At 36.0% G+C, this 27,898-nt stretch overlaps 1 protein-coding gene across 2 annotated transcripts in view; it reads left to right on the top strand.

Moving 5' to 3' along the window:
- SYDE2 (synapse defective Rho GTPase homolog 2) overlaps nt 1-27,898 on the top strand; it is a 50,830-nt gene that overhangs the window by 18,919 nt on the left and 4,013 nt on the right. For both annotated transcript variants that reach the window (XM_045835516.1, XM_045835517.1), the window contains exons 3-6: nt 1,204-2,306; nt 8,796-8,922; nt 20,914-21,095; nt 24,110-24,341. In XM_045835516.1, the coding sequence (XP_045691472.1) occupies nt 1,204-2,306; nt 8,796-8,922; nt 20,914-21,095; nt 24,110-24,341 (1,644 nt within the window). The remainder of the gene's footprint in view (nt 1-1,203; nt 2,307-8,795; nt 8,923-20,913; nt 21,096-24,109; nt 24,342-27,898) is intronic.

Genomic DNA, 27,898 nt, shown 5'->3' on the forward strand with positions numbered 1-27,898 from the left:
AGATTATTTTTATTATAAATTGATTTCTGAAAACAAAAAAGAGGATTCATTATATGGCTCCCTGATACATTTTCTGTGTTTATTACCATATGTATGCTTATATATTTACTTAAAAAATTTTTTATTGAATTTATTCGAGTGACATTGGTTAATAAAATTATATAGGTTTCAGGTACACAGTTCTATAATGTCATCTGTATATTGCATTTTGTGTTCATCAACCAAAGTCAGGTCTCCTTTTGTCACCATTTCTCCCCCCCTTTTCCCTCCCTAACCCACTTTCCTTCTAGTAATCACAATATTGTTGTCTGTGTTTATGAGGCTTTTTGCTGAATCCCTTCATCTTTTCGGCCAGCCCCCCCAATCCCCTCTCTGCTCTGATAGCTTTCAGTCTGTTTTCTGTATCTATGAATCTCTATTTTGTTTGTTTATTTTGTTCATGAGTGAATCATATAGTATTTGTCTTTCTCTGACTAGCTTATTTCACTTAGCCTAATACTCTCAAGGTCCATCCATACTGTCACAAAAGGTAAAATTTCCTTCTTTTTTTATAGCTAAGTAGTATTCCATTGTGTAAATGTACCACAGCTTTTTTATCTACTCATCTACTGATCGACACTTGGACTGTTTTCAAATCTTGGCTATTGTAAATAATGCTGCAATAAACACAGGGGTTCATATATTCTTTCAAATCAGTGTTTTGGGTTTCTTGGGATCTAGTCCCAGAAGTGGAATCACTAGGTAAAAATTTACTTTTGAGAGGATTATAAATATAGAGGAAATGTTCTTACATTAGAGTAGCATTTCTAAATAAACATTTAAATAGGAAATACGTTAAAATAAATATTTTACTATATTAAAATATGGAACTTTCCTAGTTTCCTCTCATATACACTATAGTTATAAAATAACATACTCACTGAAGTATATTACAGTGGAAAAGATCTTACAAGAACCTATATTATCCTCTCCAAACCTTCAGAATTGAAAAGCAGATGGAGAGGGAGATGCTTCTTTCCCCTAGAAGCCATTTGGAGATCCTTATTATTCTGCTTGAACATGGTAATAAAGATTCACCTAAACTTAACACTGAGATGAGACAAGGGAGGAATTTCTGTTCATGTGAGAGGTTGTTAAGTGGGTGGTTTATAAAGTATCAATCAAAATATATAAACTTATAATACCTTTTTTCTTTTTTTAAAGGTCCTGGGATCCTAGCTCCTACAAATAAACCTGAATGGGGAGTTATAGAACCATCTTCTCCAAACCCTAGCCCTGTGAAAAAAGGCAGTTCAATTAATTGGTCTTTCCCAGATAAAATAAAATCTCCACGAACTGTGAGGAAACTCTCCATGAAAATGAAAAGGTTGCCCGAGCTTAGCCGGAAACTGAGTGTTAAAGGAAACTTGAATTATATAAACAGCCCAGATAATACTCCTTCCTTGTCTAAATGTAATTGTCAAGAGATTCATCATACAGTTATTCTGCCTTCTGGGAACACAACCACAGCTGCTAAGAGGAATGTTATAAGTCTGTACCATCTTGATACCAGTGTATCTTCTCAGCACAGCTACCAGAAGAAAACCTCTATGAGTTCTAAGTATTCCTGCAGAGGTGGTTATCTCAGTGATGGAGATTCACCTGAACTTGTAACTAAATCTAGCAAACTTGGATCTGAAAACAAATTTGGAAAGGGAAAAGAAACAATCCCAAGTAGCTGCAGCAAGAATGAAATTGACATTGATGCTTTTAGACATTACAGTTTTTCTGATCAACCTAAGTGTTCACAGTACATATCTGGGCTCATGAGTGTGCATTTCTATGGTGCTGAGGATTTAAAACCACCTCGGATAGATTCAAAGGATGTTTTTTGTGCAATTCAGGTAGATTCAGTAAATAAAGCGAGAACTGCTTTGCTTACATGTCGGACGACATTTTTAGACATGGATCACACTTTCAACATAGAAATTGAAAATGCTCAGCATTTGAAATTAGTAGTATTCAGTTGGGAACCTACTCCAAGAAAAAATCGAGTGTGTTGTCATGGAACTGTTGTTCTCCCCACCTTATTCAGAGTAACAAAGACACATCAATTGGCTGTCAAACTTGAACCTAGAGGTCTTATTTATGTGAAAGTGACTCTTTTGGAACAGTGGGAGAATTCTCTTCATGGACTAGATATAAATCGAGAACCAGTAGTGTTTGGTGTTGATATTCAAAAAGTTGTAGAGAAAGAAAATACAGGATTGATGGTGCCACTCCTGATACAGAAGTGTATTACGGAAATTGTAAAGAGAGGCTGTCAGGTATTATTTTACTGTTTCTCTACTATCCCCTTATCTATCCATCTATCTTAATGAGTTAATTAGTTAATTAAATTTATTTGTAGTAATTTCGGGGAAGGAATTAAAGGTAAAAAAATCTAATTTAGACATTTTTCTTTTCTATTGTTTATTTTTATTACGTTACTATTTAGGGTATAATTCATACCTTAACCTATGTTGGCAATGATTGAGAGTGTGGTAGATGGTTCCACATTTTATGTTGTAATCCAGAGCTGATGGGCCTTATACCTAGAATAAGCCAGAGCTGATAACATAGGCAAATAATTAATTAATTTAAGTAATGTTTCTCCATGGTTTAGTTCCAACAGAGAATCTAATAACTCTGCTTCACTCCTAAAATTAACTTCCTGCCCTTATTCCCTTCTCTCCCTTAGTCCCACTCTTTGAAAAGCATAAGCTTTTTTGTCTCATAACTTTGGGATAGCATGGAGGATGAAGAGTGGTTTCTACTAATAAAAACACATCTTATTCTCTTTTCCTTTTAAATAAGAAGGTCAAAGCAGCCCATTAAAACAAACAAAAAGCCTGGTGCTATTTATAACAAGATATGCAAATATTAACCAGGTAGTTGAACTTATTTTTCTTTATTTGTATTGATACATGCAGACTATGACAATGAGAAACAGCATATCACTGAGGATATTATTCTGAGGTATAAGTAATTGTTCATACTCATTTTTGCAACATAAATTAAGCCTAAAAATCATTATGTTTTGAGGTATTTCTACTTTAGTGCTATCAGAATTTTTAACGATTAAAAATGTCAAGAGTAGATATCACAAAACCTGAGGTTTCTTTATATATAGAAAGAAATTTAAAATAATCTATTTTGAACTTATGGAAACAGAGAGATATAGAAACAGAGTAAGTTAATGGAGTTTTGTGTTAAGATTCAGGAAACAGATTCTGGTTTCTTCTTCATTAATAGCTGTGTGATATTGGAAAAGTCATTTAATCTTTTTGTCTTCTTTGCTTATATCTACAAAAATAGATGCACTAGCTCCCTAAAGCTGAAAGGTAGAACACCTGAACTTTTGAAATCTCTCCTCAGATATATGATACATCAAGTTGAGTTAATGTTGTCTCTGTAGGAGTGAGGCCTTTAGTTTCTAATCCAACTTTTGGTCCAGTTACTTTTTCTTAAGGTTCTCAATTTCCCATCTACTTTTTTTTTTCAGGCAGCATATAAAGAGGTGAGGGAGATTAGGCAGATTTTAAAGCTAATTATTAAACAGAAACTTTTACAGTTGAGTATGAAAGTAATTCAAATAGCACTGTACTTTTATAGTTTATATTCTAAAATATTTTATAAAGAGCAGGTATATAAGATTGTTGTACCTTATTTTAAATGCCAAGAAAACATTTTTAGCAATGTCTTTTATTTGTATACTTAAAATTCAGGAAGATCGATTTTAATGAAGACTTACTTTAAATGAACTAAAAAATAAGTTTCAGTTGTACATCGGGACTGTACTTTTAAAAAACTTATTTTGTCTCTTTTGCTTCTCCCCACACCCAGCCTTCCAAAAAGAGGCATAGTCTACCTGCATTTTACAGACTAGTATACTGTTTAAATTTTGTTTGCCTTTTTAGCCAGTATTCTCATTTTTTTCACCATGAAAATCAGGTATTGATAGTCATGCAAAAATAGTCTATGGTGTCTTAAAAATTCTTTGAAGGCTGCCCATCTCTTACTTCCAATGGAAAAATTTACTATAGAAATAATACCGATGGTCCATTTAGTATAGATGGCATCAAGCATGTACTTCAAGTGTTTGATTTAAGATGTTAAACTCTGAAGTTTGGGATATATTTTGAAATATCCTTTCCTTGAAATATCTATATTAGATTTTTTTCCTTTAAAAATCTAATTTTAAAAATACGATTATAATTTCAGGTTTTGGGATAACACAGTCCATTAATTTATTACTATTGAAGTATTACTTTCTTGACTTCCAGTCAAGATGGTGGCATAGATAAAAATGGGTCATCTCCTTACACAACCACGTCAAAATTACAATTAAAATATAGAACAACCATCACTCAGAACCATCAGAAATCCAGTTGAATGGAGTCTGACAACTATGGAATTAAAGAAACCACATCCATCCAGACTGGTAGGAGGGTCGGAGACACTGAACAGGCTTGTCCCACAGCCATGTGTGGTGGATAAAAATTCAGAAGGGATATCTTAGGAGCGAGGAGTCCCATCCCCACACCAGGCTCCCTAGCCCAGGGTTCCAGTGCCAAGAAGAAAAGTCCCTGTTACTTCTGGCTAAAAAAAACCAGTGGGGATTGAGTGGTGGACAAAACTTCTGGAGACCCAAGCAGTTCCCTTTAAGGAACTCACACATGGACTTACTCATATTCACTTCCTCTGACCTCCAGCATCTGGGTAGTAGCTTGAAAGGTACCAGTGTCATACAGGGAGGAGCTGAAGAGTCTGGCATCAAGGCAGGAGCTAGAGGATAGTTTTCTCTCAGACAGAAAGTTGGTCAGAATCCACTGTCGCTTTTCTGTGCCCTCTGTACCCATCCAATTTAAGAGACCACCCAAACTATTGCCTATGACTTTTCTGTATGAATAGCTGGTCTTGGCTCATGCTTCGCAACTTCCTAAATCCTATCAGACAAGTAACAGCTGGCCTCAGTGAACCCCTGGCCCCTGCACCTCTTGCTAAGGGGCAACACACCCAGCAGTAGCCACAGCCAGCCTAGATTCACAGCTTGGCTTCAACTGGGAATCTCCAAGCCCAGCACAAGTAGCAAGAATCTCAGACTGCTTTATAGCTCAGGCAGGGTGGCTCTGGACAGAACATAGGTGGGGGCTGACTTTGGCCTGCACCACCTGGAAACAGCAGAGCCAGCATACCCAGTGGGCAGCTACAGACCATGTCAGAGCACCACCACCCTGCCACTGCACAGCTAATCCTCCACAGAGGGCAGAGTTGGTGGTCAGTGGTCACAGCCAGTCCTTATAGCTGCCTGGCTTGGGTAAATTCCATTGACCTGTAGTTGAGCAATCAAAGCTCAACTACAAGAGGAGGGTACACCTTGAGTACTCAACTTGGGTAATAGTGCCTCTGGACCCTACAGGACACCTATTACATTATGCCATGCCTCCAAGACCAGGAGTCATAGCAGCTCTACCTGATACACAGAAACAAACATAGGGAGCTGCCGAAGTGGGAAGACAAAGAAACATGGCCCAAATGAAAGAACAGATCAAAACACCAAAGAAGAACTAAACAAAATGGAGATAAGAAATCTAGCAGATGCAGAGTTCAAAACACTGGTCATAAAGATGTTCAAGGAACTCAGTGAGGACCTCAACAACATAAAGAAGATCCAGTCAGAAATGAAGGGTATATTAGTTGAAATAAAGAACAACATACAGGGAAACAAGGAGAGTGGATAAAGCCGAGAATCAAAGCAATGATTTGATTTAACAAGCTGCAGAAGACGGGTCTCAATATCGGATAGTGTCCATAAGAGATACAGAGAAATGTTATCCAAAATATTTGAGGTGATAAGCTATTGAACAACAGCAACAACAAAAAACAATCCGAAAAACAAGAAGAAAAAAGAATATGAAAAAACAAGGAAAGTAAGCAGCCGCTGGGACAACTTCAAGTGTTCCAAAATTCACATCGTAGGGGTGCCAGAAAGAGAAGAGAAAGAGCAAGAAATTGGAAATCTATTTGAAAAAATGATGAAAGAAAACTTCCCCAATTTGGTGAAGGAAATAGACATGCAAGTCCAGGAAGCATAGAGAATCCCAAACAAGATGGATGCAAAGAGGCCCATGACAAGACACATTGTAATTAAAAAGCCAAAGGTTATAGATAAAGAGAGAATCTTAAAAGCAGCAAGAGAAAAGAAGTTAGTTTCCTACAGGGGAGTTCCCATCAGACTGTCAGCTGATTTCTCAAAAGAAACTTTGCAGGCTTGAGGGGATTGGCAAGACATATTCAAAAGCCATGATAAGCAGTGACCTACAGCCAAGATTGCCCTACCCATCAAAGCTGTCATTTAGAATCGAAGGGCAGGTAAAGAGCTTCCCAGACAAGAAAAAACTAAAGGAGCTCATCATCACCAAACTGTTATTATATGAAATATTAAAGGGATTTATTTGAGAAAAATAAAAAGATAACTATTAACAGTAAAATGGCAATAAATACATATCTAGCAATGATTGAATCTAGAAAACAAACTAAGCAAACAGGAAGAACAGAGACAGAATCATGAATATGGAGAGCATTTTGATGGTTGTCATATAGGGTGCTGGTTTGGGGGAATGAGTGAAGAGGTGAGGTGATTAAGAAGTACAAATTGGTAGTCACAGAATAACCATAGGTCCATAAAGTATAGTATAGGAAATAGAGTAACAGCCAAAGAACTTATATGTGTGACCCATGGACATGAACAATGGTGTGGGGATGGCCTAAGGGAGTTGGGGTGCTGGGTGGAGGGCAAAGGGATAAAAATTGGGACAACTGTAATAGCAATAATCAATATAATTGGAAAAGAACAACAACAAAAAAGGCTGTCAATATCTGTCCCCCCCAAAAGTATTACTTTGTTTAATTTCTTCTTGGTTCATCTCCTCAAGTTCAAGGTGATACATCTTATGGGATTTTGTGGCCCTTATTGTGCCAACACAAGAAGGGCTCTACTTAGGTTAGTTTCTTTTAAAGTGATGGCATTTTCTTTGATTCTATTTAATATTTTAGTTTTATTTTCTTGACCATCTATAGTTCTACCATGTTTTTCTTGCAGTGATGTGATTAGCATAGCACATGCTATTCTCAGTATAAGTGCACTATGAATGTGGACAGGAGTAGGAAATCTGAATTTTCTTCTCAGTTCATCACTTGGTTTCCCATATTATGTTGATCCTTTTGAATATAATGGCACCTTGCATTACCTTCTTTTAGAAATAGCTGTAGGTCCCTTACTACCTTTCAATTAATACTTAATAGCTTATCACCTCAAATATTTTGGATAACATTTCTCTGTATCTCTTATTGACCTTATCCTATAAAGAGACCCGTCTTCTGCAGTTTGTTCTGACAGTCATTTAATTACTCAGAAGAGGTTAGTGCCATAAGGAAACCTGGAAGTTTCATTTGTGTACTCCTTCCTCTAGATCATTTATAACATTTTAAAGTGATTTCTAGTTCAAGTTCTATCAGTTATTTTTACTTTATTTCTGCATTGACATAATTTCTTTATCCATAACTTTCTTCAATTCAAGGTGACTGAACTTGCTGAATAGTCTTTGATGTGGAAGTGCAGATGCCAACCACTTATTTTCCTTGATTTTCTTGAAGGTTTATTCTTTTAAAAAACTTTGGTTGCTTAATCAGGCATGTTTTCTCTATACAGATATCATGTTGATTTTTTTTCTCAGTGAATTTATGGTGGTCTTCTTAAGACTTAATATTTTAGAACCTGTATGTGCTAATGGTGTTTTAAAAACAATCCCTTGTAATATAAGTTGAGGGGAGGATGGGTAGTATCTGTGCATCTTATATACATTTTGAACTGGAGGTTTTATTATTACCTCTAATATATTTCACTGAATTTCCTCTATCACTCTGTAATCAATTAATTTGATAAATTAAAGAAAGAAATCCTAGCCCTGGCTGGTATGGCTCAGTGGATTGGGTGCTGGCCTGAAAACTGAAAGGTCATCAGTTTGATTCCCAGTCAGAGCACATCCCTGGGTTGTGGGCCAGGTCCTCAGTTGGGGGTGTCCAAGGGGCAACCTATTGATGTATCTCTTGCACATCAATGTTTCTCTCCTTCTCTTTCTTCCCTCCCTCCTTCTCTCTAAAAACAAGTAAATTAAATCTTTTTCTTAAATCCTAGGTTTGTTTTTATTTCTTCCTGAGAATCTTTTTTTTCCTGAAAAGATAATTTTACACAAATAGTACATTGGAACTTTATTTCTGCTATATACTTTTCAAAATAGGTAAATAAATTGAATTTTAAAGAGATTATATAAACTTGCCCAAATTCACCAAGGAAGGAGTGATAAAGTGAGACTTTATGAATTCAAAACCCTCATTTTAACCACTGTAATGGCAAACGAGTTTGCTCTGTATTTCAGTCTAGAGCAAAGACATCAAATCAAAGGGCTTGGTTTTAGCATGGAGATGCTGGTTGAGCATATAACACTAAAGGGAATGGATTACATTTTTGCTTAAGATAAGGTAGACAGCACTACAGAAGTCAGTATATTGTTTGAATTTAAATGGAAGAATAGAATGTTTTTATTAAAACTAATCAATGTGGTCGATGGTGAAATTTCAAAAGCTGTATTTGAGGTATTTTTAATGTCATTAGAACATATTTGATTGCCAAGCTTGTATGATTTATACATACTATACTATTATATTTTCTCTTTGTCAAATTTACCACAATATGGCCATGATTTTATTTCTAGGTAGTCGGCCTGTACCGATTATGTGGTTCGGCAGCAGTCAAGAAAGAACTCCGAGAGGCTTTTGAGAGGGATAGCAAAGCTGTTGTTCTCTGTGAAAACCAATACCCAGATATAAATGTGATAACAGGTAATAAATAGGTTTAACTTTATGTACACATTTTGGAAAGACTACGTCTGTAGGAAAGAGAATTGAAATACTGTTTTTTAGCCTAACTTTAATTTGGTTTTATCCTGAAGTCTTAACTTATTCTGGGAAAATTAGGGACAACTTCCTGGAGGAGGTGATACCTCAGACTATTTTTAAAAAAACATTTTCAAGGGGAAGGGAGGGAAGAAGAGAGGGGGAGAAGCATCAATGTGTGGTTGCCTCTCACATGCCACCTACTGGGGACCTGGCCTGCAACTCAGCTATGTGCTCTGATTGGGAATTGAACTGGCTACCCTTTGGTTCACAGGCTGGTGCTCAATCCACTGAGCCACACCAGCCAGGGTCCCGACTGTTTTAAAATGTGATCTGTACTTAGGCAAAGTCTGGAGGAGGGCACTCTATTAGCAAAATCTTGGAGATGGGAAATTATATAACTCGTAGCACTTGCTAAGAGGAAGGCAATAGGCTGGACAGTGGTGAAAGATGGCTGCAATGCTTTCTCACACTGGCACCCAGAACTGACAGTGAGGATCATTAGAAACAGCAGAGTTAGAACCTGGTTATTTCCCTCCCCTCCCCTCCCCTCGCCTCCCCTCTTGCCCAACTTCATTTTTTTCCCCCTTTCTTCTCCCCTCACTCCCCTCCTGCCTCCTTTTCCTCTTCTGCCTGCCTTCTTTCCGTCCTTCCTTCCTTCCTTCCAAGTTAGTTGGATGAGATTTTCCATGTATTAGGTTTTATAACAGCACTCCACATTAGAAACATACAGGTAACTAGGAGAGCTGAAAAAAAGGTAAGAATAATAGTGATCACCAATTATTTAAGGTGAATATGTGCAATTCTAAAATCTTTTTTGGTTATTCTTATGTATTTAGAAAAAAACTTTAAAATAAAAAATTGTTTCTTTGTGTTATATTGCTAAAGGCTAAAATCTGAAAGATTATTTTTTATTTTTTTCTCCAAATCAGAACTGGCATTTTAAACCTAACACTATATATTTCTGGGGTGCTAGCATGATAGTGGTAGTAGAGATTAAAGTGAGAATCCCAAAGGAGAAGGGAAGTCTGTGCACAGGAATGACTAGAATTCACTTAATCACTTATCCATCCATATCTGGAAATTATTTACTTACTAAGTATTTACTGAACATTTATTACATACCAGACATTCTTCTAGGCACCAGGGACAAATGAACGAAATGAACAGTGTCTTGGGGCGAAAATCAGTAATGAAACCAATGGATAATAAGATGTAGTAACTTAATGGTGATACTTGGGCAGCAGGCATGATGCTGATTGGAGTTAGTAGTCGGCTTGGTGACTCCGGTACTACAGTGGTCAGAGAAGAAACTCTGAGAAATACATTTCAAGCTTTGACCTATCTATATGATAAGGAGTTATAGCCATTGGAAGATTTAGGGATAGAGCTCTCGGCAGAGAGAACAGGGTGAAATTTGTGATGGACTAAAGCAAAGGTACTACAAACCATCCTGCCTCTCTGCCTCCAGGAGGTAGAAGTAGTATTAGTGATTAGAATGGTTTTATGTATATAATTTTTATATATGTGCTTAATATTTATATATAAATATATTTTAAAATACATAAAATACTTTAAAATATATTTATATTAAAATAGAAATATGTAAAATATATAAAATTTTAATATAAATATAAAGTATTTATATATTTAAATAAAAATATTTTAAAATATATATAAAATATTTATATGTTTAAAATATATGTATTTTTTAGTGCGATGATATCTGTACTCCACCATCAGATGAGTAAAATTTCCCTGTGTAGTTAGTCTTTGTGCTTGAATGAAGGTGAGAGTCATGTGGTTTCATAGTATCTGTTACAGAGCAGTTTCAGAGATGTAGTCAGAACCATTTCTTTATTTCCTTTAATTGCCTGCATTTTTCAAGTACATGATAAAAGTTTACTGTGTTGCACTAAATAAACTTCATCATAAATTTCCTCTAAGTCTTCCTTAAGTAGCTCCTATAGCATTAAAGATTGTCATGAAAGACTTAGGCTTTTTATGTCCCCAAAATGTTTGAAAGATGTTAAGAAGGAAATATGACTTAAGATGTTCCTGTCTGCCACTTAATTTTGGGGGTAAGGCCATATAACTAATTTCTAGGTTGATGAGTAGTTATATTTTTCTTTGTCACAACATACATAAATACCTCTTCTCTGTATCATTTTGTAAAATTTAAAAAATTTCTTCCCTATGAACCCTTTGCTTGTAGAAAAGAAACTTAACTTTTACTTCATTGAACATAATGTGCATTGAGCATACTTTAAGTGTTTAGTATTGGTTAGTAATTCTCCATTATTTGCCCCTAAATGATAGTGAAATAAGTAATCTTGAACTTAGATTAATTTAAAATTCCATTTATATTAATGATCATTTAACATCAATTATATAAAGGATAATGATATTTGAAATATATTTTTCAGTAAGTTATAACATTATCTTTTGTAGAGATCATTTAGGTTGTAATTTAATATAAATGCATGATAGGACAAGTCTCACACTCCCAGGGCATATTGAGTTCTGTTAGAACTAACAAGTCTTGCTTTGTCAAGGAACACATGGAGTTGTTTTTGTTTTTTTAAAGTATGTGCTAGAGGCTTAGTAGGTCTTTACGTGGTAGCTACAGAAAATTTTATTTCCACTAATTGTAATTCAACTGTTTTCTTTACACAAAATGTTGCTGTTCATTGTAGATAGTTTTAGACTGCAAAACTAATGATGGTAGTAAAGATCATATGATATAGATTAAGGAATGGAAATAAACAGTTATAGCATGCCTACTGTTCACAAAGTGTTTTTATCTTCATTACCATGTACATCTAACATATATTGATTACTTTGAAATGCCAAGCACTATTTGTATGTGTCATATGTCTTCATTATGTCAAAGAAGAAGTTTGGTCAATATTCTCTTGGCCCCCAGTGTGCTCTTTCCAGATTACCTTTCACTGTTTAGTAGAAACTTATGCTCTCTTGAGGAATGAAGCTTTCTTGGGGCTAATGGCACATTCCTACATCACCTTAACCTTCCTTATTTAACATCATCTACAGAACTTTTGGGCATTCCCATTTATTCAGTAAAGACTTTGATAATCTTCTGTATTGTTATATTTCCAACCAAAGTCTTATCATCGTCCTAAGCTGTTTTAACATACTAATGACCAATTCAGAGTCCATTTGTTAAAACATTCTTCTTTCCCCATTAAATTGTTTTTGCACCTTGTCAAGAAACAATTGACTATAAATGTGAGGGTTTATTTCTGGACTCTAAATTCTATTTCATTGATCTATATGTTTGTCTTTATGCCATTACCACACTGTTTTGATTACTGAAGCTTTGTAGTAAACTTTGAAATTGGGAGGTATTAGTCTTCCAGTGTTCTTTTTTTTGCAGGGGTGTCCAACCCATGGCCCATGGGGTGCATGCGGCCCAGGATGACTGTGAATGTGACCCGACACAATATTGTAAATTTACTTAAAACACTGAGATTTTTTTGTGATTACATGTTGCAATGTATTTAATGTGTGGCTCAAGACAACTCTTCTTCCAGTGTGGTGCAGAGATTTCAAAAGGTTGGACACCCCTGTTTTTTGATGTTGGGTTTTTTTTTTGTTTTTGTTTTTTGTTTTTTTGCTATTTTTGGTTTCTTGCATTTCCATAGGAATTTTAGAATCAGCTTGTAAATTTCTGTGAAAAGTTATCTGGTTTTGCATTAAATCCATAATCAATTTAGGAATATTGCCACTTTAATAGTATTAAGTCCTCTGATCTATTAACATAAGGTATAGCTTTTGATTTATTTAGGTAATTTTTATAAGTGCTTTTTAATTTTCAGAGTACAAGATTTGTACCATTTTGTTAAATTTATCCAAAAGTAATTGTTTTTGATTGTTGTTCCATTACAGTTGTCCCAATTTCTCCCTCTTTGCCCTCCTCTGCCCAGCCCACCCTGAATAAGTAATTCTATTTGATGCTATTATAAATGGAATTATCTTAATTTTTTTTGACTGTTCATTTTTAGTGATAGAAACACAACCAATTTTTGCATATTGATCTTGTACCTTCTAAACTTGTTTACTAGTTCTATTAGTTTTTTAGTGAATTCCTTAGTATTTGCTCTATATGAGATTGTCATTGGCAAATGAAGAGAGTTTTATTTCTCTCTTTTTAAAATGGATTCTTTTTATTTCTTTTTCTTGCCTAATTGTCTTGCTAGAACCTCTAATATAATAGTTGAGTATCAGCGGTAAGAGTGAACATCCTTATCTTGTTTCTGATTTTAGGAAAAAGCAGTCTATAACTATCAGTTATGACATGAAATGGGTTTTTCATAGGTCCCCTTTATCAAGTCAGGGGAGTTCCTTTCTACTGAAATGATCATGTGGTTTTTTCATTTATTTTATTGATATAGTATATTACATTAATTGGTTTTCAGATGTTAAACCAACCTTGTATTCCAGAGATAAACCCCACTTGGTGATGATGTATCCTTTTTTTTTTTTTAATATCTTGCTGAATCTAATGTGTTAGTATTTTGCTTGTTTTTTAAGTATATTTTATTGACTATGCTATTCCACCCTGCACCCCCCAGCATTCCTCCCACCCTTAGTTCATATCCATGGGTTGTATGTATAAGTTCTTTGAGTTCTCTGTTTCCTATACCATTTTTTATCTTTTCCCGTCTATTTTATGCCTACCAATCATGATTCTTCTTCCCTGTACCTTTTCCCCTCTATACCTCCCTTTCCTTTCACCACTGAAATCTGTCCATGGAATGTCCATTTCTCTGATTCTGTTCCTGTTCTAGTTGTTTGCTTAGTTTTGGTTTTCTTTGTTTGTCTTTTCTTTTAGGTTCATTTGTTGATAGTTGTGAATTTGTTGTCATTTTACTGTTCATAGTTTTGATCTTTTTCTTAGATGAGTCCCTTTACCATTTCATGTAATAAAGGCTTGGTGATGATGAACTCCTTTAACTTGACCTTATCTGGGAAGCACTTTATCTGCCCTTCCATTCTAAAGCAAAGCTATGATAGCTTTGCTGGGTAGAGTAATCTTGTATATAGGTCCTTGCCTTTCATGACTTCAAATATTTCTTTCCAGCCTCTTCTTGCCTGTAAGGTTTCTTTTGAGAAATCAGCTGCTAGTCTTATGGGCACTCTTTTGTAGGTAATTCTTTCCTTTCCTCTTGCTGCTTTTAAGATTCTCTCTTTGTCTTTAATCTTGGATAACTTGATGATGTGCCTTGGTGTGTACTTCCTTGGGTCTACCTTCTTTGGGACTCTCTAGGCTTCCTAGAAGTTGATTTCCTTCACCAGATTGGGGAAATTTTCCTTCATTATTTATTCAAATAAATTTTCAATTTCTTGCTGTTGTTGTTCTCCTTCTGGCACCCCTATAATTCATATATTGGAACATTTCAGGTTGTCCCTGAGATTCCTTAGCCTCTCTTCATTTTTTTAATTCTTATTTCTTCACTCAGTTCCAGTTGCATGTTTATTTCTTCCTCTTGTTCCAAATTGTTGCTTTGAGTCCTGGTTTCCTTCCTGTCACTGTTGGTTCCCTGAATATTTTTCTTTATTTCATTTGGGTATCTTTCATTTGTCTTTTTCATTTTCAACCAAGCTCAATCAGTTCTGTGAGTATTTTGATTACCAGGGCTTTAAATTCTCCATCAGATAATTTGGCTGTCTCCTCATCACTTAGCTCTTTTTCCGAAGCTTTGCTCTGTTCTTTCATTTTGGCCATATTTCTTTGTCTGGGTGCACCTGTTAAATTGTAAGGGGGCGGAGCCTTAGGTGTTCACCTGGTCAGGGCAGCCCTCCTTGCTGTGCTGTGGGCTGCCTGTTGGGGAGGGGCCAGAGAGGGAACAATGCAGCTTGCCTGTTCCACTGTAGCTCACTTTCCAAAGATCTCTTGTGTGAGACTGGGAGTTTCTCCCATGGCGGCAACCACTGTAGTCCACAGTGAGCTCTGAGTCTCAGTTTCCCATTCAGCCAGCCCTGACTGCGTGGTCTACCACCTCACCGCAGTTTCTCTCAGCTGGCCCTGCCCGCATGGTTCCTGGCCTTGCTGTGGGTTCTTATCAGTCTGGTTGTTCTGTTTGACTGTTTCTTTAATACCTTGGTTGTCAGACCTCCATGCAGTTTGATTTTCTGGCAGTTCTGGTTGTTTATTGATTTTAGATTGGTTGTTATCCTCTTTTTGGTTGTGCGAGGAAGCGAAGAATTTCTACCTACACCTCCATCTTGGCTGGAACTCCTAATGTGTTAGTATTTTGTTTCTATATTTTGTGTCTATATTCCTGAATATTGACCTGTAGTTTCCTTGTGATGTCTTTGTCTGGTTTTGGTATGAGGGTAATGCTGGCCTTGTAGAATGAGTTGGGAAATGTTCTTTCCTATTTTGGGGAAGACTTTGTGAAAAATGATATTAATTATTTCTTCAATATTGGGTAGTATTCATCAGAAAAACTATCTGGGCTTGGCTTTATTTTGTGGGGAGTTTTAAAGTGACTAACTCAAAGACCTCCAGCCAAGATGGAGGCATAGGTAGATACATTTTGCTTCCTCCTACAACCAAAAGAAGGTCAGCATCAAATTTAAAAACAAAAAATAACCAGACCTGCCAGAAAATCAAACTGTGTAGAAGTCCGATAGCTAAGGAGTTAGAGAACAAACATTTATCCAGAGCGGTAGGAGGGGTGGAGATGGGCAGCTAGGGCAGAGAGGATGTGCGGCAAGGCAGTGGCTGGTGGACTGGGTAGGTGAGATGTGGCAGCTGGCAGACTGGGCAGTCTCACATTTGCGTGCGGATAAACTGGGAGGAAAACTGGAGAGAGAGAGATAGATCACACAACCCAGGGGTCCTGTACAGGAGAATAAAGCCTCAAACCTCTGGCTGTAAAAACCTGTGGGGGTTGCAGCAGAAGAAGAAATTCCCAGCCTCACAAGAGAGTTCATTGGAGAGACCCACAGGGTCCTAGAATGTACACAAACCTATCCACCCACAAATCAGCACCAGAAGGGCCCAATGGGGAAGTGACTGAAAGCTGGCTGAGAGCGGAGCAAGAGGCATTGTTCCCTCTCTGACCCTGCCCCACATGCAGTGCCACAATGTAGTCACGTGGGTTGCCCCACCCTGGTGAATACCTAAGGCTCTGCCCCTTACAACATAACAGGCCCCTTGAGACAAAAAACATGGCCCAAATGAAAAAACAGATCAAAGCTCCAAAAACAGAATTAAGCAATGAAGAGATAGTCAACCTATCAGACACAGAGTTCCAAACACTGGTGAGGATGCTCACAGAAGTGGTTGAGTATGGTCACAAAATAGAGGAAAAAGTGAAGGCTATGCAAAGTGAAATAAAGAAAAATATACAGGGAATTAACAATGAAGGGAAGGAAACCAGGACTCAGATCAATGAATTGGAGCAGAAGGAAGAAATAAACATTCAACCAGAACAGAATAAAGAAACAAGAATTCCAAAAAATGAGGAGAGACTTAGGAACCTCCAGGACAATGTTCCAACATTAGAATCATAGGGTATCAGAAGGAGAAGAGGAAGACCAAGAAATGAAAAGCTTATTTGAAAAAATAATGAAGGTGAACTTCCTCAATATGGCAAAGGAAGTAGACTTCCAAGAAGCCCAGGGATCTCAGAGAGTCCTAAAGAAGTTGGATCCAAGGAAGCACACACCCAAGGCACATCATAATTACATCACCCAAGATTAAAGATAAGGGGGGAATCTTAAAAGCAGCAAGAGAAAAGGAGACAGTTACCTAAAAGGAGTTCTCATAAGACTGACACCTGATTTCTCAAAGGAAACTGCAGGCAAGAAGGGGCTGGAAAGAAGTATTTGAAGTCATGAAAGGCAAGGACCCAAGATTACTCTGTCTAGCAAAGCTATCATTTAGAATGGAAGGGCAGATAAAATGCTTCCCGGATAATGTAAAGATAAAGGAGTTCATCATCACCAAGCTCTTATTAGATAAAGTGTTAAAGGGATTTATCTAAGAAGAAGATCAAAACTGTGAACAGTAAAATGACAACAGACTCACAACTGTCAACAACTGAACATAAAAAAAACAAAAACAAACTAAGCAGACAACTAGAATAGCAACAGAACCACAGAAATAGAGATCATATGGAAGGTTATCAGCAGGGAGGATGAGGGGAGGAAAGGGGGAGAGAAGGTACAGGGAATAAGAAGCATAATTGGCAGGTACAAAATAAGACTGGAGGAGGTTAAGAATAATATAGGAAATGGAGAAGCAAAAGAATTTATATGTACAACCCATGGACATGAACTAAGGGGGGAGGGGGAGTGCAGGTGGGAGGGGCAGTGCAGGGCAAAGGAGAATAAAGGGGAGAAAAAATGGGACAACTGTAATAGCATAATCCATAAAATATATTAATAAAATTATTAATTCAATATCTTGTCTATTCAGGTCTTCTGTTTCTTGCATAACTTTCAGTTGTTTATCTCTTTGAGTTCTACTTGCATGTGAGTTGTCTAATCTATTGGCATAGAGGTGTTCATAGTATTATCTTAAAATTCTTTTTATTTCTGTGAGGTGGTAATGATTTAAGTTGTCTTCTCTTTTTTTCTTGGTCAACCTAGTTGAAGATTTGTCATTTTCGTTAATCTTTTCAAAGAACCAATTTTTGGTTTTGTTGATTTTCTTTATTGTTTTATATTATCTGCTCCATTAATTTCTACTCTGATATTTTTCCTTCTTCTACATACTTTGAGTATAACATGCTCCTCTTTTTTTAGTTTCTTAAGGAAGAAACTGAGGCCATTGGTTTGGTTGAGTTGATCATGTACTGGAGCGTGTTCTACAGTATGTGCTGGGAACACAGGGGTCAAAAGAGAGAAGATTCCTGTTCTCATGGAGGCTACATTCTGGTGGTGGGGGATGGGGGCATAGAGGGAGGAAGGAAGTGAACACAATAAATAAAAGATAATGAAAATAAAATAGTTAATATTTATCTTTTCTTGTTCTCATTTTCTGTCTCTCTCTTCTCTTTCATTCTCTGGAATGTCTATTTAATATCTTCTCACTCTCTTCTATTCTTATTTCAACAATATCATTCTTATTGATGACTGTGTCTCCAACTTCACAGAGAAAATAGAAACTATCAGGTAGGAATGTGCTCTGCTTCTTGTGACTCAACCTGCCAACCTGCCTGCTTTTCCGCTATCCTTTCTGCAGCATTATAGAAATGATCTTCCTCACATTTTGGATTAATTTTAATTCTCATGTGTTCTCACAGGTCTCTTCTTCCTTCTTCTTTGGGGGCTTTGCTCAATTGACTGTTTTCCTCTTTCCTGGACCTTAAAAACAATTTTAATATTTTCTTTTCATTAGCATTTAAATGTTGAAATCTCTCCCATCTTTAAAAAATAATCCTACTTTGATCCTACTTCACCCTTGCTATTTCTGCTCCTCTGTGGTTATCACCTCTCAAAGCCAAATTTCTGGAGCAGGTTGCCTATCTTTTTCCCTTTTTCTTTATTTCCTTAATGTCCATTTGCTTCCTAATCCACTCCAACTTGACTTCTGTGTCCTTTATTGTCCTGAAATTGTGCTTACCAAGGTTGCTTTTCTTCTGTGGTGTACATTTTTTGGTTCTTGTCTCATTGTTTTTTATCCCTATTTATAAAACCCTGTTGCCTTAGAACCACAACAGATATTTGTTAAAAATATGGGACAAGAGCCCTGACCCCTAGAGATTCTGATTTAGTACAACTGACATGGGCCTCTGGAATCTATTGTTTTAAAGTTCTTCAGGTTATTTCATTGTGTAGTCAAGTTTTAGAAACACTGTTCACCATAGTATTTAACACAGTTCTTATCTAACCTTACTGTTGTTGGGTATCAATTGATACTGTGGACTCTTGAAACATTGTTGCCTTGACTTCCTTGGCAGCATATTTTCCAGTCATCCTCCATCCCCTTCTCCACCTCTTCTTACCACTAATACTTCTTTAGCCATTTATCCTTTAGTCACTTTTTGAAGATGCTCTTCCTGACGACCCATTAAGAGCCTTCTTCAGGGTCTTCTTTTTTAAAAGATCTTATTTATTTATTTTTAGAAAGAAAGAAAGAGAGGGAGAAAGAGAGGGAGAGAAACATCAATGTGAGAGAAACACTGATCAGTTGCCTTTCATATATGCCCCATCTGGAGACTGAGCTCACAACCCAGACATGTGCCTTGACTGGGAATTGAACCAGTGGCCTTTGGCTTTGCAGAATGATGCCTAACCAACTGACACACACCAGTCAGGGATAGGGTCTTTACTTTTCACTAGGTCCTCTTATATCACTCATTACGCCTCCCTCATAGTCCATCATTCTTAGGCTTCCAGTTACCATCTTAAGTTGATCGTTCTTAGGTCTGTGTCTCTAGCCATCTCTATCCTGAGCCTCAGATTTTTATATCCAGCAGCTTTGCATGTTTCATAGGTACCTTCATGTGTTCAAAATAAAACTCCTATCTACCCCTGAAAACATTGTTTTCCTCCTTTTTTCCTGTTTCAAGTAATGATACTACTATTCACCTTGACGCTGTAGCCCGAAACCTAGGAAACAGCCTTACTCCTTTTCTCTCAAAATTACAAGTGCATTTTTTTACCTAGCAGTCCTGTTTTGGGAATTATTCCACACATACAAAGTAATTATGTATAAGATTATTCATTGTAGCATGTTTTAGAATAATAAAGCATTAGAAACAACCCAAGTATCCATCTGCAGCAATTGACTTTGGGACATCCATGCACTGAAATAACATGATATGGCTGTGAAATGTTTGAGGAGGCTATGTGCTAAAGAGATCTCAAGCATATGATGTACATAAAAAAACCAGTAACAGAACAGGACATACATGTTATCTTTTATGTACGAAAGAGGAGTGTAATAATATATAATTTGTACTTTTGTTATCACATATGGTAATACATATTTTCATAAAACTGGAAGGATGCATAAGAAACTAATGAAACATGGCTACTATTAAAATTTAAAAGATTATCAGATGGGGAGTTTTCTATATGATCATGTTTAAGTTCAAACTGAGCTTTCAAACTAAGTTTCAAGATCAGAACATGTTCTGCATCAATATTGTCTGTACTTAGGTTTTTGGTGTCAGAAATACCTCTTATTTTTCCTTGTGATCACATTCTAGTCTTTAACTAAAAACTTATCTACCTTGCTTATATGTAACAACCATTTCCTCTACTCTTAGTTCATAACCTTATGAACTAAGGTTGTGTTTGAAATTATGATGTGTTTGAAATTAACTTCTTTCCTATTATAATAACAAGTTTGATGTTTTCTGTTCTTGGCTTTTGGTTTTGTTTATTTGGTTTTAGGAATGATTTTTCTCTTCCATAGTGTAGTGTTAGAGATAATCCAGCCATCCAGTACATATGTGTAAGACATATGTCCTGTATTAAAGAGAAAATATATAGCTCACTTATTTGCTAAGGCTTTGGACCATTGGTACTCTTTCACCATCAATTAAAAATCTAGAAATCCAAAATTCATATAATTGGAATAACTTATGAAATGCCCTGCTTTCTTAACTTTTACATGTACATAGAGAAGCTTCTTATGAGGGGTCAGAATCAATAGGGTATGTATACCAAAAATGACTTATTTTATGAACAGACCTAATATGTATGATCATTGGAAATTATATGCATGCATTTTTAGGATGGGTTCAAAACTAAAAGTCAGTTGATGAGACACTTAATAAATACAAAATGCTAGTGTTTTGTTATACATTTTTATATTATCACTTTTATGATTTTTAGAATATTAAAAGTTGGCTGTAATAATATTTAAATTTTAAAAAATCACCACAGTTTTTTTTTATTTCACTTTGAAGACCAATTGCTAATTGTCTCTGGTTTGTTTGTTTTCTAAAGGTGTTCTTAAGGATTATTTAAGAGAACTCCCTTCTCCTCTGATAACAAAGCAGCTTTATGAGGGTGTATTAGATGCCATGGCAAAAAATCCCTTGAAAATGTCATCAAATGGTTGTGAGAACGATACAAGTGACTCCAAGTACACTGTAGACCTACTGGACTGCCTGCCTGATGTCGAGAAGGTAAACGTAATTGGCATACATTTTTCATGAAAACCAGCTAGTGAATTATATACTTAGCTCTAGTACTGATAATTTTTTAGCTATTTTGACATTTGTGGCACTCTTGCATTTTAGCTCTGCCTTTACTAATGACTTCTTAAACAGTATAAATCTAGAAACTGCTTCTTAAACAGAATAAATTTAGAAAAAATAGTTATCTTTTCTGTATTATTTTTGCCTAGGCATAAATACTTATAAGTTTTTAAAGAGTATTGTTATCTTATTATTACAATAATATGTTTATTATAGAATAATTGGGAATATATAGAGAAAGATGGAAAAATTACAATGATCAAAACCCATAGGCAACTTATACTTAATATTTTGTTTTATTTCCTTTTAGTATTTTAAAAATATGGCAGCTGGTTTGGTGTATATGGCTTAGCCTCAACAGTCAAGCAACCCCCAGCACTATTTCCTTCCTGCTTGCCTTTTCCCATTAGTCCCCTCCCCAGAATCTCAATCTTGGGACCAGTGTCTTCAGGTATGCCTGCAGGAGAGAGAGTAGGATGGCTGGATGTGCAGAACCAGTCTTAACCTAACTTTAGCTGTTGTTTCTTAGACTAAAAGGAAAAATAAGGGAAAAACATGGGGTTGAGCTTGTCTAGGTAAGGTTGACTGCCTAGATTTCTTATGTGAGGGCAGAATGGTCAAGAGTTAGTGGGTAGACATGTTAAGCCCAATAGCTTCACTCACTGGTTTACTGTAGTCTTCTGGTTGTCCTGTACTCTGTCCAGTTAGATTAGCAATTAACTACTCCTTTTGGTGGAGGGAGGAGAGTAGCTATAAAGAGGTGAGCAGATGTAGAAGGGTGGAGTGAAGGGCAGAAATATTCCCTCACCGATACAAGGTATCATTTAACATTGACATATTGACACCAATGTAAGTGTCATTTTACGTGTAAGTGAAGAAATTCATGTCAGGGAATTTAAATCACTTGACCAAGGCTAGACAACTTTTATGAGTGTAATAGTCTGTCACATGAATTTACGTCTTTCTGACCCTAAACCTCTTGCTATTAACATCCTTTCTAAAAAGACTGCATAATATTCCACTGAGTGGATTTGATATGTCACTACTCTCTTTTGTATAATATTGAGGTTTTGAATCTATTTGTATATATTCAGAAATTTTTTTTAAGCTAGAATTATATAAGAATCTCAGAGTAGAATTGCTGATTTAAATGATGTGAACATTTTAAGGCTTTTAATAATGTTTTTATATTAGTTTTCAAAAGGGAGAAAAGAGTTATATGTTTTTGGCTCATCTTATTTAATAGACAAAATAGATTTCTTATTTTAAGTTGCATTTTTTGTTTGTTGAGATTGAAGCTAATATTTTTTAAATATTAAAAAAATCATTTATTTTTACAAAGAGGGGAAGGGAAGGGGAAAGAGAGGGAGAGGAACGTGCACATACGAGAGATACATCAATTGGCTGCCTCTTGCAGATTTGCAGTTGGGGACCTGGCCCCTCAACCCAGACTTGTTCCCTGACTGGGAATCAAACCAGCAACCTTTCATTTTGCAGGCTGGCACTCAATCCACACCAGCCAGGGCTGAACCTAATATTTTTAACCAGTTAAAAATGTGCTTGTGTGTGTGTATGAGACAGAACTTTATTTCAAAATATCAGTTTATATTCTTTTCTAGCTTCCATTTTCTCTTACTTCCTTCTCTTCATAGCTAAACACTGAAAGAACATTTATTCCAGCTCTCATTATTTCTTTACTGCTCATTTGTTACTCAACACTTTGTAATCCTGCTTTCTACCCCATCTCTCTGGATTTGTTCTTGCCAAGATTACTAATGACCTTCTGATCCCCAAATCCAAGTGTCACTTATAGCTCTAGGAATAAATATTTCATTTTGTTTGTTCTTATAATTTTTTAAAATTACAGTTTTAGTTGGGATTCATTTCTTCGGTACAATTATGAAGAAGAAATTACGCACTCATTTGTTAAATGATTTATTGCATACCACTACTGTAACTTAAAAAAAATCATTCCTTTTCATAATTACTTAAACCTAAATAATCATTCCATTTCTTGAGCAAATTCCCCTTATTAGTTTCTTTAAGGATTTTTTTTTTTGGATTAGTTTCTTTAAGGATTTTTTCTCAATAAATTTGCTTTAATTTGTAACTATACTGCTTTTCCCTTTTCCATGGTTTGTCAACTTAAAATATCAATTAGTTAAGAAGCACATTGGTCTTTTTCCTAATCTAGGTCACAGGAGAACCTGGCCATGTTCTAAAATGTTCAGCTTCCTAGATTTAAGGATGACAGCACCCTACTTTTGACTACAGGATTTGTCTGCACTTAAAAACGAGCACTCTTACCCTAATCCTCTTTCCCTGACAATCCTTTCACTCTTGTCATTTTAGAGGAGGGAAGAGAGGGAAATGTTGATGGTGTATTTACCTAGGATTCCAGCTGAAATTTGGAATGCATTCATGAACATTTTATAAAGAGTATATATTTTAACCACTTAATAGATCAAATTAATGTTGTTGTAACCTAAGGGTCCTGTGTAACATTTCTATAATTAAATGTTTCAAGTTCCAAACACCTAACTTATAAGCAGATCTTTGAAATGACTTGTTATTTGTTTTTATTTGGGTGGTTCTATTTTCTAAATTTTTTAATTAAATATATTGGAGTGACATTGGTTAATAAAATTACATAGGTTTCAAGTATATAATTCTGTATTACATCATCTGTATGTTGCATTGTGTGTTCACCACCCAAAGTTGAATCTCCTTCTGTCACCATGTATTTGACCCACTCTGCCTTCTGGTAACCACCATGCTGTTGTCTGTGTCTGTTAGTTTTGTTTGTTTGTTTGTCTTGCTTATTCATGAAATAATCTTTCAAAAGTAACAGAATGCCTAACTATATTTTTTGCTATAAATTGTGCCCTTGAGTTTTCCCTTATATAATTATATTAAGTGAAACTTAATTTAATTTAATTTAGGCAACCCTCAAGATGTTGTTGGATCATTTGAAATTGGTGGCTTCTTATCATGAAGTGAATAAGATGACCTGCCAGAATTTAGCCGTGTGCTTTGGACCAGTATTGTTAAGTCAGAAGCAAGAGACTTCCAATCATAACAACAGAGTCTTTACTGATTCAGAAGAACTTGCAAGTGCTTTGGATTTTAAAAAACATATTGAAGTTCTTCATTACTTACTTCAGCTCTGGCCAGGTAAATGGTTCTATGGCAATATTTTTCTCTTTCAATGATAGGGTATTTGAATTAGCTAATCATTAAATATATCATATGTGATTGAAGAAAATCTCTTCTAGACTTTGGTATTTGATACCTGCCCTGTAGGTTTCTCCATTTAAATTTTATGCTTTTTCTGATAATACTACATTCTGGATTTGGTCAGATCTGGATTTGAATCTGGTTGTGTCACTTATTAGCAGTCTTACCCTGGGCAGGTTCCTTAACAACTTAGAGCCTCAGTATCACCGTTTGTCATACGGCTTTCATGTGTTTGTGGAACTTAAAGGAGGACTGAGTAAAAAATTAGGTATGTAAGGTGCTCTGCACATTCCTTGGCACATAATAGGTATTCAACAAATGTAATTTATTTTTCTCCTTAAATAATTTCTTCTTTCTGACATACTTACTGTATTTACAGTCTTTCTTCAAATTATTCAGGCTTGAATTGACAGTTATCTTTGACCTTTTTATCTTTCTTATCCCTCCCTGTAATAGTAACAAAAGGCTGACCGTTATTTTCCACATATATCTCTTATATAGTTTCAGAGGTAAAAGAAACATGTATTTAATTAGATGTTCCATAAAGGATCCTGTATTTAAGTTCCAAATTTTTCTTATCCTGAAGTAACCCCTGCTTCCTCCCCCAGCACTGCATAGTATTGTACTCAGAGGCCTAGTGGAACGCACGGCAATAAAAGCGCCTTGGCCCTGGAGTCAGGTTTGGGTTCAGATTTGGATTGTGGCATTCACCAACAGTGTGGGCTCAGGCAAATACTTTAGTTTCCTCAAACTTCAGTTTGCTTCTTTGTAAATAGTGCCTACCTCAGGGTTGTTGTAGAGGTTGAGATAAAGTATCTAGGGCAGCGAATAGAGTGTTTGGCACAAAGTTAGCTTTCAATAAATGTGCCCTGTTATTCTTTTATAGACATATATGAGAAGGAGAGATTAAAGTACAAAGAATGCCTGATTTAGTCTTTTTTTTAAAAAATATTTTATTTATTTATTTTTTTAGAGACGGGAAGGGAGGGAGAAAGAGAGAGAGAGAAACATCAATGTGTGGTTGCCTCTCATGTGGCCCCCACTGGGGACCTGGTCTGCAGCCCAGGTATGTGCCCTGACTGGGAATCAAACCTGCGATGCTTTGGTTCGCAGCCTGCACTCAATCCACTGAGCTACGCCAGCCAGGGGCTGATTTAGTCTTTTAAAATAAATCTTTTTAGCCCTGGCTTGTGTGGCTCAGTGGATTGAGTGCTGGCTTGAGAACCAGCGGGTCACAGGTTCAATTACCAGTCAGGGCACATTCCTGGGTTGCCGGCCAGGTCCCCAGTAGCGGGTGCATGAGAGGCAACCACACATTGATGTTTCCCTCTCTAAAAATAAATAAATAAAAACTAAAAGAAAATCTTTTTCAAAGTGAATTAAAATTTAAGCTAATAAAATTTTTCAACTTTTAAATTTAGAAAGTAAAATTTTTAAACATCAGCTTAAAAATAATTTCTAATTGGTATTTTAACTGAATTAGTATGTACTATTATCTTAAAATTCTTAGTCAAGATTCTCTGTATAATTGGTCTGATTTCTGTATTTGGTGCCCAATATAAGGAAAATCACTTCAGTTAAAGTTTTAAAAGTGTGTTTCCTAGCTTTTCCTAAAACTGCTTTAATTCCAGTAAACATCAGGAATTGGGAGAGGAGTTTTCTTACTATTCTAAGCACAAATGAAAACTTGCTTGCCGGGAGATGTCATTAGGTTTACTATTAGTATCTGAGTGCTTTATCATTCTGTACCAGAGGTTCATGTCACTTCATTATTTTGTAACAGCCACCTTTGTTTTGGGTTTAGAAGCAAAAATTAAATCATATCCTTTGTTATAGAAAAAGCAGGTTTAGATTTCAGATTCACTGTATTTCAATGATAGCCTTAAACAACTGACTCTTAGTGCATTAATACATTATTCCAAAGATTTGTATTGTTAGATTTAATAATAACTGACACTTTTTCTATAATCTTTTATTTTTCTTTAGTTATTCTTCCTTGACCAAAGGACAGAATAGGGAACAAAGATAAGAGGAAACAGCAGTTAGTTTTGCCTTCTAAACCATTTCCTTTTGGACTCAAGAAAAGGCAGAAATCAAGTAAACATGAGGCAGTTACTGAGCCTGAGAAAGTTGAGGGGATCACAGAATGGGCCACAGCTTATCAACTTGGTGAATGCCCATCTCATGAATTCAGCAGAAGGTTTTGGCTCTCCTTGCTATGCATATCTTACTTACTTTTCCTTTTGGAATTTCCTCCACTGAAGAGGTAAAAGGAGTTATTTCCCCTAGCTGATGTAGCTCAGTGGATTGAGCACGGCCTGCAAATGAAAGGATTGCTGGTTTGATTCTCAGTTGGGGCACATGCCTGGGTTGCTGGCCAGGTCCTTGGTTGGGGGCATGTAAGAGGCAACCACACATTGCTGTTTCTCTCCCTTTCTTTCTCCCTCCCTTCCCCTCTCTCTAAAAATAAATAATTAAAATCTTTAAAAAGAGTTAGTTCCACCCTTTCTTTTTGCTTTATTAGTTTTTTGTTTTGTGTTATTTTTTGTTTTATTCATTTTGGATAAGATTATAACTGCCTTTGAGCTTTCCATTTGATAAATTTTGTCTTCAAAGTGATCAGTTAGAACTCGAGCCTATTTGCATTGGAAGGAGAAATCGTCCTACCAATGTTTTTCAGATTTTCTTCTGCTAAAGCCCTAAGGTTCTTTAGAAGCAGCTTCAGGGCCAGATTGGTAGCATGTTAAGGAACAAAATAGAAACCCACTTCCCTTTTGACCAAAACAGTCTTCTTTTCATATTTTCTTAATGTAGTAAGTTTGTACAAAATTGTTGTTTTTTAAAAATAAGTATCTCTTCTAAGAAGAATATTGAAAATTACTAGTAGACCACCCTTTCACTTTACAGATAGGGAAATAGCTTTAGAGAGAGTGTAACTCTAGACTAGCTGTTTGCTCTATCACATTTTCTGTGCTGAGTAGATTTGGGGCAGGGTTTTTTGGAAACGCTATTGATTTTTTCCTAATCCTTTTTGTTTAATTTTTCTCACTAGACAAAACTTCAGGAGGGCAGGGACTTAAATTCCCAACTCCTAACAGAATGCTTGGCACTACCAGCCAATACATTCTGTTAAATAAGCCAATTATACTGTAGATAAAAGGCTAATAAAGTGGTTTATTAAAGATATAAACATAATGGTAGAAAACAAGATAAGAAAATTAAATTTCTTAGTACTTATCATTATATTTTGAAACTTTTCCAGCAACCATAATGCCTGTAGTTTTTATTTTATTCTGTTGAAGGTAGATGGTCAGCAGTGCTGGGAAAACTAGAACTTTTTTTGGAGTGGTTAAAATTAGCCATTTTCTGCCTTGGTTGGGTGGCTCATTTGGTTGGAATGTTGTCCCATACACCAAACGTTGCGGGTAGATTCCCATGATACCTAGGTTGCAGGTTCAGTCCCCAGTTGGGGTGCATATGGGAGGTAACCAATC

This window comes from Phyllostomus hastatus, unplaced genomic scaffold (assembly GCF_019186645.2).
Source record: "Phyllostomus hastatus isolate PE091 unplaced genomic scaffold, TTU_PhHast_1.1 phas_contig_209, whole genome shotgun sequence".
Classification (NCBI taxonomy): domain Eukaryota; kingdom Metazoa; phylum Chordata; class Mammalia; order Chiroptera; family Phyllostomidae; genus Phyllostomus; species Phyllostomus hastatus.